The 21,597-nt window shown below is 41.6% G+C and overlaps 2 protein-coding genes across 2 annotated transcripts in view; one reads left to right on the forward strand and one right to left on the reverse strand.

Moving 5' to 3' along the window:
* Window positions 1-7,104, reverse strand: part of LOC126272623 (uncharacterized) — a 30,288-nt gene extending 23,184 nt beyond the window's left edge. The window contains exons 1-2 of the mRNA XM_049975585.1: window positions 6,837-7,104; window positions 6,450-6,572 (exon numbers count right to left, since the gene is read on the reverse strand). Coding sequence (XP_049831542.1) covers window positions 6,450-6,572; window positions 6,837-7,012 — 299 coding nt within the window. The 5' untranslated portion in view covers window positions 7,013-7,104. The remainder of the gene's footprint in view (window positions 1-6,449; window positions 6,573-6,836) is intronic.
* A 44-nt stretch (window positions 7,105-7,148) lies between these two features.
* Window positions 7,149-21,597, forward strand: part of LOC126272616 (histone acetyltransferase KAT8) — a 73,427-nt gene continuing 58,978 nt past the window's right edge. Inside the window, exon 1 of the mRNA XM_049975574.1 lies at window positions 7,149-7,422. Within this exon, the coding sequence (XP_049831531.1) occupies window positions 7,290-7,422 (133 nt within the window). The 5' untranslated portion in view covers window positions 7,149-7,289. The remainder of the gene's footprint in view (window positions 7,423-21,597) is intronic.

Consider the following 21,597-nt stretch of genomic DNA (forward strand, 5'->3'; position numbering starts at 1 on the left):
AAAGGACTTGGAAGAGCAGTTGAACCGAATGGACAGTGTCTTGAAAGAAGGATATAAGATGAACATCAACAAAAGTAAAATGAGGATAATGGAATGTAGTCAAATTAAATCAGATGGTGCTGAGGGAATTGGATTAGGAAATGAGCCACTTAAAGTAGTAAAAGAGTTTTGCTATTTGGGGAGCAAAATAACTGATGATGGTCGAAGTAGAGAGGATATAAAATGTAGACTGGCAATGGCAAGGAAAGCGTTTCTGAAGAAGAAAAATTTGTTAACATCGAGTATAGATTTAAGTGCCAGGAAGTCGTTTCTGAAAGTATTTGTATGGAGTGTAGCCATGTATGAAAGTGAAACATGGACGATAAATAGTTTGGACAAGAAGAGAATAGAAGTTTTTGAAATGTGGTGCTACAGAAGAATGCTGTAGATTAGACGGGTAGATCACGTAACTAATGAGGGGGTATTGAATAGAATTGGGGAGAAGAGAAGTTTGTGGCACAACTTGACAAAAAGGAGGGACCAGATGGTAGGACATGTTTTGAGGCATCAAGGGATCACAAATTTAGCATTGGAGGGCAGCGTGAATCCTAAAAATCGTAGAAGGTGACCAAGAGATGAATACACTAAGCAGCTTCAGAAGGATGTAGGTTGCAGTAAGTACTGGGAGATGAAGAAGCTTGCACAGGATAGAGTAGCATGGAGAGCTGCACCAAACCAGTCTCAGGACTGAAGACCACAACAACAACAAAAACAACATCAACTGCATAGCAAAAGAAGAGAGAAAGACTGCACTGCTTTTTCAAATGTATCATGGGTGTGATGCTGTCCTTGGTTTGTGGATACTGTTGTTGTGGTCTTCAGTCCTGAGACTGGTTTGATGCAGCTCTCCATGCTACTCTATCCTGTGCAAGCTCCTTCATCTCCCAGACCTACTGCAGCACAGTTTAAACAGCTGGGACTCAAACAAGGAGCAATTAAATTCATAATCCTCATTTACAGCAGTGTTTCACCCTTCCTCATGAATTTATTATTCTGAAACTTGTCGTCTGCCTGGTGCTCTCTCGTTGGCTGCATAACACAAAGAGCTGATACACTTTCTTTTGCATCATACCTCACGGCAAGCACTAACAGCATTCGTGGATGAAACACAAAAGTACACCACTGGACCTATTCTAAGACTGTTGCCCATGACCAGGAGCAGTATCATGACTATCTGACAGTGCTGAATAAGGCTCCCAAATAAAATAAGGATAGTTGTGGGACTCATAATTGTTGGCCCTGAAGTCCAATGCACACTTCTCCATGGTGACACAATAAAGGTTGTATCCTTGCTGGCAATGGAAGTTGTCACCATAAAATGCTTTTCCATTGTCTGGACAATGTCAATGGGCATTGTGTGGAGATACCCCAGTTTCAGCACCACTACTACTGGTAATCAAATGCATTTATTGGAAATCATCCAGAATGCTTCTCATTCTTTTGTAGAAAAAGTAGAGCAGTTGAATGTCCAGAAACACCTGCCATGACATTTTCTTGCTCTCCTTGATGATGCGGCGGGCTTCGGCTCTCGGTACTCAAAAGGTGAGATTTTCTGCTTTTGGGTGGCACTTAATTGTTGCAGAGGACTCTGACTGCTGTTTGGCATGCACCAGTCCACCAAGATACAGGCTGCCTGCTAAGATAACCTGAAGACTTAGGGATGGATGACTCGGCGGCATAGTGATCACAAGTGTGATGTGGTCCACCTGTGTCTGGATGCTATCCCCACATTCAAACACTGCTAGCTGACTGAACAGCATCTTGTTTGCTCTGCTGATCATTCGTTTTGATGGCTTGTCTTCAAGGGCTGCTCAATCTGATAGGTGAATACAGAGTGATCACTGGAATGAAGGCCATTAGTAACCTCCCACTGAGCAGAGTCTGCGAGGTCTAGGAAGAGAAAAGGAGGTCAATGGCTGAGGATGACACAGTAGCAGAAGAGAAGTAAGTGGGAACGCTCGTGCTGAGGATGCACAACTCCTGAGACACCATGAGGCTCTAAAACTCAACACCTGGGGCAAGTAAAATTTGAGACCCATAATACATTATGGGCAGTGAAGCCTCCCAGTAGTAGAAATAGTAGGATTAGTTGGTTCATAAGATCTGCAAGATCCTCGAATTCTATCACTTCTTGTGGTAGTAAATTCAGAGAGATTACAGTGATCCTTTGACCCACACAAACTTAGATGGCAACTGCTTTTGGGTCAGTAAGTAGGGACAGAGCAGAGGAATAGTGTGTGTTATTGACAAAACAGATGCTTACCCTTGGCCCTTCGCTCAGTCGAGTTACCCTTGTGGTGATGGGTATAGCCCTATACCTAAGGAGCCCTATACCCAAGGAGTGTCAGTAGGTTTACGATGTGATTCTTATAAACACAAGCACACGAGATGTTCCTACACTAACAGTTTCCATACATCCACGTGTCCCAAACCCACAGATGTTCCACTGTAAACTAGGAGCCATTTATTGGTGATGTTTTTCTTTCACACTGTCTCTCCACTGGGGTAGGGACCCTGTGGCGAATGGAGGCTAAGCCTGTGGGATACATGGTTGCCACAAGCAGACACAGTATTCCATTGTCTCTGAAGCCGAATCAGTAAAAATGTGAGAGAATTAGGTCTATATGGTCTCTCAGTTTTGCACCTGTCTTTTTCTGTGCTGAACACTTCCCACTGAGTTTGTTTCCCAACAGAGGCTTCCTAGAGCATGGGTAGTCAACCTTTTTTACCTAATATCCACTTTTCATGTCTGTCTGTTTTTTAAATGCCCACTGGTTCCACAGTAATGGTGATTTGTAAATCTGGGAACTAACTGGGTTTTATAAATATTATAAAGCATTGTTACAGTAAGTTGGAATTATTATATTCTTCTTGAAGTCTGAGGGTTTTTCACCTGTCTCGTACATCTTGCTCACCAGATAGTACAGTTTTGTCATGACTGGCTCTCCCAAGGCCGTCAGTAGTTCTAATGGAATGTTGTCTACTCCAGGGGCCTTGTTTTGACTCAGGTCTTTCAGTGCTCTGTCCAACTCTTCCTGCAGTATCCTATCTCCCATTTCATCTTCATCTGCATCCTCTTCCATTTCCAGTACATCGCCTTTGTATAAACCTTCTATATACTCCTTCCACCTTTCCACCTTCTCTTCTTTGCTTAGAACTGGGTTTCCATCTGAGCTCTTGATATTCATACAAGTGGCTCTCTTTTCTCCAAAGGTCTCTTTAATTTTCCTGTAGGCAGTATCTATCTTACCCCTAGTGAGATAAGCCTCTACATCCTTACATTTGTCCTCTAGCCATCACTGCTTAGCCATTTTGCACTTCCTGTCGATCTCATATTTGAGACGTTTGTATTCCTTTTTGCCTGCTTCATTTACTACATTTTTATATTTTCTCCTTTCATCAATTAAATTCAATATTTCATCTGTTACCCAAGGATTTCTATTAGCCCTCATCTTTTTACCTACTTTATCTTCCGCTGCCTTCACTACTTCATCCCTCAGAGCTACCCATTCATCTTCTACTGTATTTCTTTCCTCCATTCCTGTCAATTGTTCCCTTATGCTCTCCCTCAAACTCTGTACAACCTCTGGTTCTTTCAGTTTATCCAGGTCCCATCTCCTTAAATTAGCACCTTTTTGTAGTTTCTTCAGTTTTAATCTACAGTTCATAACCAACAGATTGTGTTCTGAGTCCACATCTGCCCCTGGAAATGTCTTACAATTTAAAACCTGATTCCTAAATCTCTGTCTTACCATTATATAATCTATCTGATACCTTTTAGTATCTCCAGGATTCTTCCATGTATACAACCTTCTTTTATGATTCTTGAACCAAGTGTTAGCTATGATTAAGTTATGCTCTGTGCAAAATTCTACCAGGCGTCTTCCTTTTTCATTTCTTAGCCCCAATCCATATTCACCTACTATGTTTCCTTCTCTCCCTTTTCCTACTGACGCATTCCAGTCAGCCATGACTACTAAATTTTCGTCTCCCTTCACTACCTGAATAATTTCTTTTATCTCATCACACATTTCATCAATTTCTTCGTCATCTGCAGAGCTAGTTGGCTTATAAACTTGAACTACTGTAGTAGGCGTGGGCTTCATGTCTATTTAGGCCACAATAATGCATTCACTATGCTGTAGTTTTCCTGTTCCTTCACTCCTACATTTTTATTCATTATTAAACCTACTGCTGCATTACCCCTATTTGATTTTGTATTTATAACCCTGTATTCACCTGACCAAAAGTCTTGTTCCTACTGCCACCGAACTTCACTAATTCCCACTATATCTAACTTTTACCTATCCATTTGCCTTTTTAAATTTTCTAACCTACCTGCCCGATTTAAGGGATCTGACATTCCACGCTCCGATCCGTAGAACGCCAGTTTTCTTTCTCCTGATAACGACGTCCTCTTGAGTAGTCCCCGCCCGTAGATCCGAATGGGGAACTATTTTATCTCCGGAATATTTTACCCAAGAGGACACCATCATCGTATAATCATACAGTAAAGCTGCATGCCCTCGGGAAAAATTACGGCTGTAGTTTCCCCTTGCTTTCAGCCGTTCGCAGTACCAGCACAGCAAGGCCGTTTTGGTTAATGTTACAAGGCCAGATCAGTCAATCATCCAGACTGTTGCCCCTGTAACTACTGAAAAGGCTGCTGCCCCTCTTCAGGAACCACATGTTTGTCTGACCTCTCGATAAGATTCCCCTCCGTTGTGGTTGCACCTACGGTACGGCCATCTGTATTGCTGAGGCACGCAAGCCTCCCCACCAACGGCAAGGTCCATGGTGGAAATGAACGAAGATGTAAAAACACAAAAAATCCCATTTTTATAGTACTGCACAAAAAAAATCAGGTATGCAGTCCCTCAATGGTCAGTTCTTTACTGTTTAAGTTAATTCTCTGGCGGAAAATATAACTAATGGGATCACAGCACTTTTGGCAGACAACACAAATACCCTAATTAAATTGTGCCACAAAAATGCTCTAAAAAAATAAAAAAAGTTCGAATTGTAATTCAATATTCAACATAATGGTACTGAAGTACAGACTGCAGAGGGGGAATAAAAATGAACCGTTTTAAAAACTGTGACAATATATTTCCACAATGCAAAGAAACTGCACCCTGCAACACTAATCTTTAGTATCAATGCAAAAACTGTCTCATTGGCAAGTGAGTCAAAAGTTTTAGGTATTCAGGAAAACCTGAAATGGGACCTGTACGTAAATAATCTAAACAGAAAAGTAAATACATTCACATATGCTATAAGGATAATGACAAATATACAAACCATAGTGATCACAATGTACCCTGACGATACCCAATCACTACTGATGTACCTGGAATTGTTATTACTTGGGGGGTCCACAACTAGCAGAAAAAAACGTTTAGACTATAGAAAAAGATTGTCAGAATAATAAAAACAAGCTAAATGCAGAGAATTCCGTAAACCAATTTTGGAAAGTCAATATATTGCCCCCACTTTGTATACTGTATATACCTAATAAGCACTAATCTTCACAAAAGGAAACACCTTCAAAGAAGAAAATATCTTCAAGCATAACTATAATTTTGCACTCTTACGATGTAAGGTGTAAGTGTAACCTACATGTCAGTACAATTGTAAACTGGCATTGTTATATAAAGCCACATGCCATTCAGTATGAAACATGTACCAAATTTATATAAATTTAAAGCGAAACTGAAAGAGTAATTGCTTGAATAGCACTCCTATTCTGTTTTTGAGTGCCATAAAAAAATAGTGTATGTAATCAATATTCTTAGCCATACTTATTGTTTTCAATCATTTGATCTGTTTCCATAATTATGCAATTAATATGCAACATGGTTCAAATGGCTCTGAGCACTATGGGACTTAACTTCTTAGGTCATCAGTTCCCTAACATTCAAAACTACTTAAACCTAACCAACCTAAGGACATCACACACATCCATGCCCGAGGCAGGATTCAAACCTGCGACCGTAGCAGTTGCGCGGTTCCAGACTGTAGCGCCTAGAACTGCTCGGCCACTCTGGCTGGCTATGCAACATGTACTGAATTATTATTTCAAATTCATAGTATACATACATTATATTTACTACCTCAGATCTGACTTGTCCTATATTGTAACTGCAAACTATGTAGATACTACACCATGTTATACAGGGCCAATAAAGAGATACAAATGAAGATGAGACAGCTGACTTGTTAGCTAAATAAGACTCTCCACTTCATATCTGTCGTAGAACACGTAGATTCAATGGATTATAATTTTTCGTTTGGTGCTCGAGAAAGACACAGTTAAACTTACGTTATGAAACCTCAGTAGTAGAAATGATTTTGAGACCAAAAATCGGTATTCAATGAACAGTGTGCTTTAGGCCTATCCTTGTTCATACCTGTATCCAACTTTTGGAATTTTCGGTGCTGCTCTCATGTGCTTCCTGTCATATATATACAGACCAGTTCCAATTAACGTAGACAACAGCAATATATTTGTAACATCACGTTTCGGGAACATCCTGTACAATCATTGAGAAAGGCAAAATTAACTTACTACTCAGATTTCCTTGTACATGATATACGTTATAAACATGTTACTCCAACTTTCTGCATGAAAATTTGGACACAGTTGTAATGACTGTTTTCATATTACTCTGGCCGGCCCTACAGTAGTGACAACGAGTAATGTATTAAAAATTACTAACAACAAATGTTTTTTTTGTAAACACGTGCTGAAAGAATTTGATCTTTCTCTACTCTGACGTTATACTGTGTTATCCTACCTTACTCCCAAGCCGGGATTTAAAACATTAACAGATAAAGCACTGTAACTCGCTGCTCCGTAGAATGGAACGTAGTAAAACAGTACATTATGAGTGTTGATGGGTTTCTTAAATAACTCAAATTTTGACACCACTGTCTTCTTGTTATCCTTGTCCCTTTTGAATGCTGAATCCATGGTGTTGACAAAAATTTTACACTGTTTGAGCAAACGTAAATAGAACAGAAGAAATAGCGTACATCGATTTTCACTTGTTACTGCGTGTAGTCGCTGCAATTCCATAGACTCTGTAAGTTTGGTGAAATATCACAACAAACGAGTTGAAAGCGTCATGGTGATTGGTAAGAGCGGAGAGAGAATCTTGAAAATCGGAGATTTACTAACGGGCAACGAAAGTACAAATAGCTTCTAGTGATGCTGTGAGGTAGGGGTTAATTCCTAAAACATTGAAACAATGGTGAAACAAGAGAAACGTGTGGACAGTAATTCTACAGATCACAAAGGTGACAACGAAGATGCCGAATCTTTTGAGGAACAACCTCTCGACACTGGCGATCACTACTTGGCAAGGAGATCTGATACATGGCGTAAGTGATTACATGAACTTCATTGTTGCTTTGGTTTTTGTTAAACTGATAGTTGTATTTACCTTGATAGACATTGCCTTGCTTCTCTTCAATTCCTGCCCTTCATTATCATATATGAAGAGTTGTTGGTATGATGGTAGCTATATTTCCAACAACACTCGTCATTGTGATCGTATCTGTAGTCATGCATATAATGGATAGTTAATCCACGCTAAATTTAACTTAACCAACATTAGTTGATTTGACATGAGCTGACACACACACACACACACACACACACACACACACACAACAAATTGTTTTAACGATAGAATTTCATCATTTGGGGTTTCAGGTTATCTAAGGAATTTGACAGCAACAGCCATACCATTCTAATTGAAAAATTAAATTTTTAACTAATAGGCTGGTTCAGCACATGCTTAATTCAAATATCCTTTAAGAATGTATGAAACTTCATATTAAACTGTTCAAGTAATTCGTATGACACGATAAATGATTCCCAACGTTAATCATAGATGTTATGTTATCATCATTGTAAATGAATGAGCTGATTTATGTGGGTCAAGGTACAGAATTAGTCCTTTTTGCATCATCGTTAAGGTGAGTAAGGAGACATGAGCAGATGAGATAAAAATTTTGTTTTTATCAGAGAATATTATGTTTTCCACAAATGAGCTGATTTTAAACTTTAAATGAACACTTCCTGTCCAGTATTGTACTTTTAAAATTGTAGTATGCCAGATTAAAACAGTATATCAGCTAAAGAGTTAATGGAGTAGAGACCTCTAGTACAAATCGTAAATATTGTAAAAAAATTAAAATGGCAGACTTGCCAAAATATCTGGTTTGGTTACTTTCAAAATATGAATAATTTATTTTTTTGAATAGTTAGAAACACGTCTCCCATTTGTGTATTTGTAGAGAGATTATTTTGTACAATAGTATTAGACATACCAGAAGCAAACAGAAATAGTATATACAAACAGGGTGTTTCCTTAAGGTAATGAAAAAATTAAAGAGGACACAGAGGATGCTCTGCTAAACAGTTTGAGGCAGGCTACCTGAGGTCAGAGAAACCAGCTTAAGGAGACTTTAGATATCCCCATAGGAAGTAAACAAGGGGATTCAGGCCAGATGACCTTGCAGACCATGGAATATGACCTAACCTTCCAATCTAGGGACCAGGAAATAAAGCTTTGAGATGGTTGCAGACACCCACACTGAAGTGAGGCAGTGTACCATCATGTTGTATTCACATCCTCTCTCACGCAGCCGAGGGTATGTTCAATAACAATTCAGGTAGAACTCTTTGCGTGTACCTCAAGTACATGTAGCCAATCAGATGGCCAGTTAGAAGACGTTGCCCAATGATATTGTTGCCTACAATGCCGCTCCAGATATTCACAGTGAAATATTCTGGACGATGTGACTCTACTACAGCATGAGGGTTTTCCTCATCCCAGACATGGCTATTCTTGCTGCTCGAAATACACTCCTGGAAATGGAAAAAAGAACACATTGACACCGGTGTGTCAGACCCCCCATACTTGCTCCGGACACTGCGAGAGGGCTGTACAAGCAATGATCACACGCACGGCACAGCGGACTCACCAGGAACCGCGGTGTTAGCCGTCGAATGGCGCTAGCTGCGCAGCATTTGTGCACTGCCGCCGTCAGTGTCAGCCAGTTTGCCGTGGCATACGGAGCTCCATCGCAGTCTTTAACACTGGTAGCATGCCGCGACAGCGTGGACGTGAACCGAATGTGCAGTTGACGGACGGACTTTGAGCGAGGGCGTATAGTGAGCATGCGGGAGGCCGGGTGGACGTACCGCCGAATTGCTCAACACGTGGGGCGTGAGGTCTCCACAGTACATCGATGTTGTCGCCAGTGGTCGGCGGAAGGTGGATGTGCCCGTCGACCTGGGACCGGACCGCAGCGACGCACGGATGCACGCCAAGACCGTAGGATCCTACGCAGTGCCGTAGGGGACCGCACCGCCACTTCCCAGCAAATTAGGGACACTGTTGCTCCTGGGGTATCGGCGAGGACCATTCGCAACCGTCTCCATGAAGCTGGGCTACGGTCCCGCACACCGTTAGGCCGTCTTCTGCTCACGCCCCAATATCGTGCAGCCCGCCTCCAGTGGTGTCGCGACAGGCGTGAATGGAGGGACAAATGGAGACGTGTTGTCTTCAGCGATGAGAGTCGCTTCTGCCTTGGTGCCAATGATGGTCGTATGCGTGTTTGGTGCCGTGCAGGTGAGCACCACAATCAGGACTGCATACGACCGAAGCACACAGGGCCAACACCCGGCATCATGGTGTGGGGAGCGATCTCCTACACTGGCCGTACACCTCTGGTGATCATCGAGGGGACACTGAATAATGCACGGTACATCCAAACCGTCATCGAACCCATTGTTCTACCATTCCTAGACCGGCAAGGGAACTTGCTGTTCCAACAGGACAATGCACGTCCGCATGTATCCCGTGCCACCCAACGTGCTCTAGAAGGTGTAAGTCAACTACCCTGGCCAGCAAGATCTCCGGATCTGTCCCCCATTGAGCATGTTTGGGACTGGATGAAGGGTCGTCTCACGCGGTCTGCACGTCCAGCACGAACGCTGGTCCAACTGAGGCGCCAGGTGGAAATGGCATGGCAAGTCGTTCCACAGGACTACATCCAGCATCTCTACGATCGTCTCCATGGGAGAATAGCAGCCTGCTTTGCTGCGAAAGGTGGATATACACTGTACTAGTGCCGACATTGTGCATGCTCTGTTGCCTGTGTCTATGTGCCTGTGGTTCTATCAGTGTGATCACGTGATGTATCTGACCCCAGGAATGTGTCAATAAATTTTCCCCTTCCTCGGACAATGAATTCACGGTGTTCTTATTTCAATTTCCAGGAGTGTACGATCATGATCAGATGAGGCCTCATCAGTAAATAGCACAATTTTGAGGAAATTTGGTCGATCAATGCATTGTTGTAGCAACCACTGACAAAATGCGATGATTTGTGCAACTCGTTGTGGGTGATATGGGTGTAACTTTTGTTTGTGGAGTTCTCGCCATACACTAGTATGTGCAGCACACTTTTCACAAGCAATATGGTAAGTACTTGTAGTGGGATCCACTGCAACACTTTCAAAAGCACCTCCTCTTCAAAATCAGGTGTGCAAATGGTCCTATGTTGCTAAGTCCATCATTTACGTCTCTGAATATCACTGAGTAATGAGTGGGTCTGTCATTGATTTATAGCATGTTCTGTCTTAGGACAATGTAAATATGATAGAACAGAGCCATCTTACGGGCAAGTAAAGTAAGCAAACCTTCATAGTGATTTCCTAGTAATCAGGCTCGTCTTCCTTGTTTCCTTGCAAGAAATAAACAATGTACATGTAAATAAACAACACAGCCTGTGGAAACCTAAATATGCATCTTAGTTGAAAATAAGCAGGAAAACAGTAATGCTAGACAATGCGGTAGACACATTTATTTCCATATGTCTTTAAGCTGGCTTCTATTATCCCAGGCTCCCTACCACAAACTGTTCAGTGGAGCATTTTCTGTGTGTTGTTACTTTTTTGCACGGAGTTACAGAAGCACCCTCTATAAGACATTTCGAAATAGGATCGAATAAGATGAGGATACCGTAGGAAATCGGCCATGGCCTAATCAAAGGAACCATGACAACATTCACCTTTGCAACAGGGGGAAACTATGGGAAACCCAAGTCAGGATGGCTGAATGAGGAACAAATCCCAATCCTCCCAAATGCGACTCCAGTACATTAAGACTGGAGCCACCTCACTTGGAACATGATTTGGGGGGAAAAACAGAAAACATTGTCGACATTGTGAGTGCAACATGCACAATAAGTAAACAAAGGAAAAGAAATTTTGAAAATAAAAACACTACTGAAAAAGTGAAAACACATCAATAAATTGCATGACATAGCATAAGTACAAAATATGTAATAATTAGTTGATGAGCTAGGTAAAACATGAAACTTTGACTTATAACACCCTTCAAAAGATAAAACACAGGAGGACTTTATACAGCACTGCTTAAAGGTATGATGCACGAGCGTGCAGAAATCTGGCAACACTAAAACAATCACAATTAGTTTAGCACCATATTCTTTTTCAGCAGAGGTGTGTCGCACTCCATCTGGAACTGAGGAAACAGAAGACTGACAGGAAACGTTCTTTACAAAGACAAACACAACACCAGTGATACATCAGTTAACAGAATCAAAAGAACCCAACGATGCATTAAGGCCTACTAATCATATAAACTAACATAATCAGTTAATTGTATGTTTGCAGTACTATATAAAGAATGACATCAAAGTGGCTCACATGTCATTGAGTGGAGGTTGCTCTAACATGTTCTACATGGATGGGCCCACAGTACAAGTATTATGACTGTGATTATTGTATTTTGTTAGCAGGTCAGAGTACCTTTCGTCATCGAAACACATATGCACACATACAAGGAGCAAACAATAAGCAAACACAACTTTTTTAAATAGGGGCTTGCAGTAACTAGATTCAAATATACGATTTCTGTAATATAAAAATTTCATTTGACTACTAATTTTACCCCAGACTACGATTCCATCCTCCCCATGAACCATGGACTTTGCTGTTGGTGGGGAAGCTTGCGTGCCTCAACGATACAGATATCCTACAGTAGGTGCACCCACAACGGAGGGGAATCTTATCGAGAGGTCAGACAAACATGTGGTTCCTGAAGAGGGGCAGCAGCCTTTTCTCTAGTTGCAGGGGCAACAGTCTGGATGATTGACTGATGTGGCCTTGTAACACTAACCAAAACAGCCTTGCTGTTCTGGTGTGAATGGCTGAAAGCAAGGGGGAACCACAGCCGTAATTTTTCCCGAGGGCATGCAGCTTTACTGTATGATTAAATGATGATAGCATCCTCGTGGATAAAATATTCCGGAGGTAAAATAGTCCCCCATTCAGATCTCCGGGCGGGGAGTACTCAAGAGGATGTCATTATCAGGAGAGAGAAAACTGGCATTCTGTGGATCAGAGGGTGAAATGTCAGATCCCTTAATCGGGCAGGTGGGTTAGAAAATTTAAAAAGGCAAATGGATAGGTAAAAGTTAGATATAGTGGGAATTAGTGAAGTTCGGTGGCAGTAGGAACAAGACTTTTGGTCAGGTGAATACAGGGTTATAAATACAAAATCAAATAGGGGTAATGCAGCAGTAGGTTTAATAATGAATAAAAATGTAGGAGTGAAGGAACAGGAAAACTACAGCATAGTGAATGCATTATTGTGGCCTAAATAGACATGAAGCCCACGCCTACTACAGTAGTTCAAGTTTATAATCCAACTAGCTCTGCAGATGACGAAGAAATTGATGAAATGTATGATGAGATAAAAGAAATTATTCAGGTAGTGAAGGGAGACGAAAATTTAGTAGTCATGGCTGACTGGAATGCGTCAGTAGGAAAAGGGAGAGAAGGAAACATAGTAGGTGAATATGGATTGGGGCTAAGAAATGAAAAAGGAAGACGCCTGGTAGAATTTTGCACAGAGCATAACTTAATCATAGCTAACACTTGGTTCAAGAATCATAAAAGAAGGTTGTATACATGGAAGAATCCTGGAGATACTAAAAGGTATCAGATAGATTATATAATGGTAAGACAGAGATTTAGGAACCAGGTTTTAAATTGTAAGACATTTCCAGGAGCAGATGTGGACTCAGACCACAATCTATTGGTTATGAACTGTAGATTAAAACTGAAGAAACTACAAGAAGGTCCTAATTTAAGGAGATGGGACCTGGATAAACTGAAAGAACCAGAGGTTGTACAGAGTTTGAGGGAGAGCATAAGGGAACAATTGACAGGAATGGAGGAAAGAAATACAGTAGAAGATGAATGGGTAGCTCTGAGGGATGAAGTAGTGAAGGCAGCGGAAGATAAAGTAGGTAAAAAGATGAGGGCTAATAGAAATCCTTGGGTAACAGAATAGATAATGAATTTAATTGATGAAAGGAGAAAATATAAAAATGCAGTAAATGAAGCAGGCAAAAAGGAATACAAACGTCTCAAAAATGAGATCGACAGGAAGTGCAAAATGGCTAAGCAGGGATGGCTAGAGGACAAATGTTAAGAATGTAGAAGCTTATCTCACTAGGGATAAGATAGACACAGCCTACAGGAAAATTAAAGAGACCTTTGGAGAAAAGCGAACCACTTGTGTGAATGTGAATATCAAGAGCTCAGATGGAAACCCAGTTCTAAGCAAAGAAGGGAAAGCAGAAAGGTGGAAGGAGTATATAGAGGGTCTATACAGGGGTGATGTACTTGAGGACAATATTATGGAAATGGAAGAGGATGTAGATGAAATGGGAGATATGATACTGCGTGGAGAGTTTGACAGAGCACTAAAAGGCCTGAGTCGAAACAAGTTCCCAGGAGTAGACAACATTCCATTAGAACTACTGACAGCCTTGGGAGAGCCAGTCATGACAAAACTCTACCATCTGGTGAGCAAGTTGTATAAGACAGGCGAAATTCCCCCAGACTTCAAGAAGAATATAATAATTCCAATCCCAAAGAAAGCAGGTGTTGACATATGTGAAAATTATTGAACTATCAGTTTAATAAGTCACATTTGCAAAATACTAATGTGAATACTTTACAGACGAATGGAAAAACTGGTAGAAGCCGACCTCGGGGAAGATCAGTTTGTATTCCGTAGAAATGTTGGAACAGTTGAGACAATATTGACCCTATGACTTATCTTAGAAGAAAGATTAAGCAAAGGCAAACCTACATTTCTAGCATTTGTAGACTTAGAGAAAGCTTTTGTCAATGTTGACTGGAACACTCTGTTTGAAATTCTGAAGGTGGCAGGGGTAAAATACAGGGAGCGAAAGGCTATTTACAATTTGTACAGAAAGCAGATCGCAGTTATGAGAGTCGAGGGACATGAAACGGGAGCAGTGGTTTGGAAGGGAGTGAGACAGGGTTGTAGCCTCTCCCCGATGTTATTCAATCTGTATATTGAGCAAGCAGTAAAGGAAACAAAAGAAAAATTCAGAGTAGGTATTAAAATTCATGGAGAAGAAATAAAAACTTTGAGGTTCGCCGATGACATTGTAATTCTGTCAGAGAGAGCAAAGGACGTGGAAGAGTAGTTGAACGGAATGGACAGTGTCTGGAAAGGAGGGTGTAAGATGAACATCAACAAAAGCAAAACGAGGATAATGGAATGTTGTAGAATTAAGTCGGGTGATGCTGAGGGAATTAGATTAGGAAATGAGACACTTAAAGTAGTAAAGGAGTTCTGCTATTTGGGGAGCAAAATAACTGATGATGATGGTCGAAGTAGGGAGGATATAAAATGTAGACTGGCAATGGCAAGGAAAGCATTTCTGAAGAAGAGAAATTTGTTAACATCGAGTATAGGTTTAAGTGTCAGGAAGTAGTTTCTGAAAGTATTTGTATGGAGTGTAGCCATGTATGGAAGTGAAACTTGGATGATAAATAGTTTGGACAAGAAGAGAATAGAAGCTTTTGAAATGTATTGCTACAGAAGAATGCTGAAGATTACATGGGTAGATCACATAACTAATGAGGAGGTATTGAATAGAATTGGGGAGAAGAGTAGTTTGTGGCACAACTTGACAAGAAGAAGGGACCGGTTGGTAGGACATGTTCTGAGGTGTCAAGGAATCACCAATCTAGTATTGGAGGGCAGCGTGGAGGGTTAAATTCGTAGAGGGAGACTATTCTTTATCTCCCTTCTGACAGGATTCTTACACCTGCTGCACTAATTGCCCTACTTCAGCAACTTCCTCCTCCCAAGGGATTTTAATGCTCATCATCCCTTATGGGGCAGTGCATTTCCATCTAGTTTGGGTTCCCCTCATAGACCAGTTTTTCGCAGACCACGACTTGTGCCTACTTAATAATGGCTCCTCTATCCATTTCAGTGCCGGTCGTGGTACTTATTCTGTCACTGATGTTTCTCTTTCTTCTCCCTCCCTCCTCCCTTTATTACACTGGTCGCTACACAACGACCTTTGCAATAGTGGCCACTTCCCATAGATTCTCTTCCTCCCTTCCCGCTCCCCGATGGACAGGTTACATCGTTAGTCTTCCTAGCATGACGATTGGCCTCTGTATACTGTACAGGTCATTTTTTCTCCCTCTTTGTCGGGTTGTATTGATGACGTCCTACATGACATGTCTGATTCGATTGTTCGCGCTGATAGCCTTGCTGTCCCATGCTCATCTGGTCCGTTTCACCACTGGCAAGTCCTGTGGTGAAGTACGGCCTTTGCCATCCGTGATCCCTTCCTTAAGCCTGGTAAGAACTCACCAGTTTGTCGAAAACTATTGGCCAATTAGTCTGACATCTTTGTTTGCAAATTACTTGAACGGATGGTAGCCCTGGCTCAATTGGGTCCTCGAATCTCGAGATATGTTGTCACCTTACCAGTGTTGCCTCCGAGAGGGACGGTCTCCGATCAATCATTTACTTTGGTTGGAGTCCGCAGTTTGGCAGGCTTTTACCCAATGCCGCCATTTGGTAGCAGTATTTTTCGACCTTCGCAAGGTCTACGACATGGCTTGGCACCATCATATCTTACACTTCATGAGTGGGGTCTTTGGGGCCTACTCCCAATTTTTATCTGCCAGTTCCTGTTCCAGCAGTCGCTTAGGGTTCAGGTTGGGTCTGTTTTTAGTTCTCCATGGATCCTGGAGAACGGCATCCCACAGGGTTCCGTATTGAGTGTACTTGTTTTCCTCATTGCAATAGATGGACTTGTGGCCTCCATTGGTCTTTTGGTCTCCCCTGCTCTGTATGTGGATGATTTCTGCATTTGGGTTAGTTCGTCTTCGATGGCCTCTGCAGAGTGGCAGCTCCAGGTTGCTCTACAGCGTGCCTGTGCATCCATCCTCTCACATGGGTTTCAGTTCTCTCGTTTAAAATCGCAGGTGGTCCATTCTGTCGCCATACTGCGGATCGCCCCGATCCGGAGCTCAGCCTCGATGAACGATTACATGTGGTCCCACAATTTCATTTCCTGGGTCTTCTTTTCGACAACAAGCCCACTTGGTGGCCTCATATCAGACTTCTGAAGATAGGATGTTTCTGTAAACTCTATCAGGCTTTAGTGCTGTTATGCTTGGACTATATTTGTCAAGTTTATGGTTCGGCTTCTCCTTTCACACTTAGCCTCCTGGATCTGTCCACAGTCGTGGTATCCGTGTGGCCACTGGTGCCTTCCCTACTAGCCCTGTTCATAGTCTCCTGGTTGAAGCTGGGATCCCCCCCAATCTGTTCAGTGGTCCCAGCTTCTGGTTTCTTATGTAATCGCTGTCTGTTCCTCTCCCACTCATGCTTCCTATTCTATCATGTTGCCAGACTAAGGACATCGCCCATTTGATTCCCGCCCTCGGGCGGGTTTACCGCTTGGGCTCCACCTTGCGTCATCTTCCTTCTTTGTCCTGTCTCCCATGTTCCCTCGCCAACACCCTCCCTTGGTTAGTTCCCCGGCCCTGGATTCTGATGGATCTCCGCCTAGGTCCGAAAGATTCCTTTTCCCCCCTATGGTGTTCCATTGTTTTTTTCCGCCGAGCTGTATAGGAGTTTCGGGATGCTGTTGTTTTTTACACCGATGGCTCTAAATCTGCTGATCACGCAGGATATACCTTCATGTCCTCTCTTTGGCATGGAAAATCATCTCCTGCCAACTGCATGTGAGGTGTTTACTGCAGAATTGATGGCAATTTCTCAGGTGCTTACCTTTATTAAACAGTCCCACCTCAACCACGTTTTGTTATGTACTCAGTCAATGAGTGGCTTTCAGGCTATTGATCAGAGTTTTTCCTGCCATCCCTTGGTCTCGGCCATCCATGTCCGTCTTGCTGATCTTCACCAGGCTGCTTGTTCCATTGACTTCCTTTGGGTCCCTGGCGGTGTGGGTATCCCATGTAATGAGCTTGCTGATCGTTCAGCTGGGAGAGCTGTCACTTACCCCCTCTCTGTAACCCCTCCTGCGGCGGATTTACGGCTTCATATCAAATCCCACTTCGCACAATCATGGGTCAATTCTTGGAAGGCTGCCTCCCTGTCTAATAAACTTTGTGTGATTAAGGTGACACCTGTCCCATGGCGTTCTTCCTTCCACCTCTCTTGGAAGAACTGGACCACCCTGGTTCGTCTCTGCATAGCCCATACCAGGCTGACCCATGGTTTTTTTTTTTTGCGTGTGTGTGTGTGTGTGTGTGTGTGTGTGTGTGTGTGTGTGTGTAATATGCCACCCCCAACTTTGTAGTTGTGGAGCCTTCCAGTCAGTAGCCCACATTTTGGTGGAATGCCCCCTTCCTTTAGCTTTGCGTACTAAGTACAGACTTCCTCACACTTTATCTTTAATATTGGCAGACGGGTCCCAGATGGTTGAACTGGTTCTCAGTTTCCTCCGTGAAAGTGGTTTTTATTTTCAGTTCTAAGATTTTTTTTAATCTCCCTCTGGAGTAGGGGCAGGGCAGTGAGGGTTGTGAGGGTTAGGTTGTCTCCCACTGTAAGCTGTGTTTGGAGATTCCTGACTCCCCTCCCTGGCCAAGTACCTCTTTTCTCTCCCTTTTACTCTGTTTTTATCGTATTTTTGATTTGGTTAGTCTTCTTTCACAATGCGCACTTTTACTTTCTAGCGATTGAACACTTTTGAATAGCATTTGGTCTTGCCTGTTCTGCATCAGAGGTGGGATATTTCCTGCCTCTAGCATAGCCTTGGGGTTGCCCACTTGCTGCCTTCCCTCCTTTTGTTTTCACCATTGACACCACGACTGCACTTTTACGTTTTTTCGTCTTCTCCCTTTTATCGTTATGACTCGTCTGAGATGTAAATCCGTCCGAATGGACCACCTTTGAAGCAAGGGACTGATGACCTTGCTGTTTGGTTTCTTCAACCAACCAATAATTCTTCGGAGTGTTTTAGCATCAAACTTGGATAAATGTTCAGGACAGAGTGGCAATTGCTCATAGGTGTGACTCAAACATCAGACCTCACTACATCATACCAAGTGCAACTTGGACTGCTTCTGAAGGTTTCTAGCAAGAGACTACTTTTACAGTTAATTTTTACAAGCATTCAGTCTGACTCCACTAGGTCTGTTGTAGGCTAAATTTATGGAAAACAGGAGTGAACTTAGTAACTGTTGAAACTGCTACTAGCTTATCGGAACACTACAGTTGGGCCAGATCCAGTAGTGTGGGTGAACAAAGTCTTAATGTATCTCATCAGAAGGTAAGAAGGCTCATAAATAAAAAAATAACTTCTGAATTTAAGACAGGAAGATGAAGAGCAAGCTGGCTATAAAGCCGGGTTTCCATATGCAGCAGAAGTGATACCATTTAGCTGCCACTTGAGTGATATCACTGAAGTTATGTATGCAAACACCTAAATTCATGTGTCACCACTCATAAAGTGCCACAGAAGTTGATGCGTTAACTTTATAATGCCGCATTCCTTTCCTGACTATTCATTCTGTAAACTTGTGGCGGAATATCGAAGCACCATCACAATGTTGTGATTTTTGTGGTAGTAATTATACCTCGTGCATATTTTGCAGTACAGGAAAATGTCTAAAAAGTGTTTGATAGCAATAATTGTACAGGTTATTGAATTGTACAAGGAGCGGTCTTGTTTATGGAAATGCAAAAATGAACGTTGCAAATGCAAATTTCAAGCATTGCTGGAAACTGTGTATGGTATATTGGAAAACATCCACAGTTGTGATTTATGTACTGCAAAAACTAAAACAAGAAGAATTCATAATGCTTGCATCAATGAACATGGGTCAACCAAAAGTTGCGATACTGCATGACTGCCTTGACCCATGATGTTACTGTGTTGTTGTGTAATTTCATGGTAGCACATTGTTTTTGGATTGGATTGTTTTTGTAAATGGCATATTGTAGCATTTGATGATCCTCTTTTGTGTTGGATGTTATGTTCGGTAGGTATCTTTGACATTGTTAGCTGAGTTTGTGCAGTTGTCATTGGAAAAGATTGTGCTGGTTCGCTAGTGAGTTACTTTGATTGTGTGTGTTGTGGGTGATGGATTATTGCTTGTTTGGTATAGTGCCATGTGTTTGTTTTGGTCAGATATTTAAATAGTGTATTTCTTTTTTGTCAGTAATGGCTATGACAGAAAAATTTAGCAGCAGGAAGAGATGGTGTCTACAATCAAATTCCTACAGTTATTTGGACTACTGTGAGTGACCTTGTGTGTGTGTGTACTACCATGTAGAACAAGTGAAATTTGTGGTATTGTGTTTTTGAGTTGTGTGTTGGTTCCTGGTATTTAGACCTTCATTTCAGCTGTATAGGTCAAGCAGCATTTGCAATACTAGGTTTACAAGTTGTGTGGATTCATGGTATCAAGTGCTTCATATGAACTAAATAGGTCAAGTGAAATTTATGATATCAGCCATTCTCGTTTTTGCATTTTTTGATTTTTGTGAATGCTGAGAGGTTTTTGTGTGCTTGATTTTTGGGTATTGTTATTGTTATTGTCGTATGTTTAATTTGTCACTGCTTAAAACCCCCTACTTTCCACTGCTGTCCCATTAGCATCATTGTATTGCTGGAGCTAAATATTTCACTTGTTTTATATGTTTGTTTGGAGATGTAATGGGCGGTACCATGCTCACTGCTCTGTATAAGCTTGAAATTGGGGTGTCCACTGTCTTGATTTCTTCTGTAAGGGTTCCAGCCCTTTGTCCCAGTATATGAGCTCTCAGGTTGAATACTGAGGACAAAATGTAGTGGTGGCCTTTTGCAAGCTTTTAGTTAGGCTTGTAACCCCTATGTATTGATTTCTGCAATAATCCTTAGGCTCATTTACAGGGCGATATGACATTCCATTTCTCGAAACCATGAGAACAAGACTGGCCAACACAGGTTATCAGACACACCTACGATGTCAACCATTATTCCTATGACACATGCTTTGTCTGAGTCCTCAGCCAGGCTAATTCCCTTGAATATCACAGCTTTGGTTGAATGTCCACTTTTGAATCCATGTTGATTGTGGTTCAGGTTCAGCTCTCTTAATGAGTCATTTACATAAAATGTGCACATATTTTTGTCAAATGGTTTATATGACAGATAGGCCAATATGGCTTAGGGATAATAGGATCTTTCTCTTCCCCCTTCTTAAGGATGATAACTTTCATTTTTTCCACAGTCCCACAATTCTTCCTCATTGCCACCAGTTGTTCATTAGAATTTCCGAAAATGGTTTTCTGTTATCTTGCAATACCTGAAGTACCTCAAGACAATTTACCATCAGGTTCCAAAGATTTTTCTTTTCTTAGAAAATGGTTTTGTATTGTCTCACAATGCCTGAAGTACCTCAGACAATATACCATCAGTTCCCAGAGATTTGATTTTTTCCCTCTCATCTACCATATAGGTATTCTTTTCTCTGCCTGAGCGATGCACATCTTTGTCGTATAATTATGGTTATCATACTATCTTTGCCCGTAGTTGTTTTTGATTATCATCTTCAACCCTGCTGTTTTATTTGCTAATGACATTGCATCAACAAATAACTAAACTCTTACTATTGTTTGGTCATTTCTCTGTTTTCTCGTATCAGAGATGACAGTGGGGTAGTTATCCTTATTTGGCTTGTCATTGTCTTATATGTTACACCATAGAAACTTAACATAAGTTCATAGTTAATGTAATTTTTATACCAGTCTTTTCTAGTTTGAATAATTTTCTCCTTGTGCTCTTTGTCTTTTCTGCTTGTAAGTAGGCTATCTAAATGATTTTGTCCCTTCCACTGTGTCAGGGTTTAATGATACAATCTCCAACACTCTTGAACCTCCTTTCTTAACTTTGTAAATTCTTCTGACTGTGGCACACTTTTTATCGTCCTTGTATTCTGGGTAACCAATATAATCTTCTGTATCACTAAGTTCATGGCTTTACCCAAAATTTTGGCTCTCTTACCTCCCGTCACATCTTCTGTCTGTGTTTGTACTAGCTGAAAATCACTTTTCATTAATGACCAGCTAGGTCTCTCATTGTTGTAATGTTGCACAGTACAATCCTCCATTGTTTTCTCCCGCCTGTCTTAACCACTGTACAGCTCATGTT

Source organism: Schistocerca gregaria, chromosome 1 (genome assembly GCF_023897955.1).
Source record: "Schistocerca gregaria isolate iqSchGreg1 chromosome 1, iqSchGreg1.2, whole genome shotgun sequence".
In the NCBI taxonomy this organism is placed as follows: Eukaryota; Metazoa; Arthropoda; class Insecta; order Orthoptera; family Acrididae; genus Schistocerca; species Schistocerca gregaria.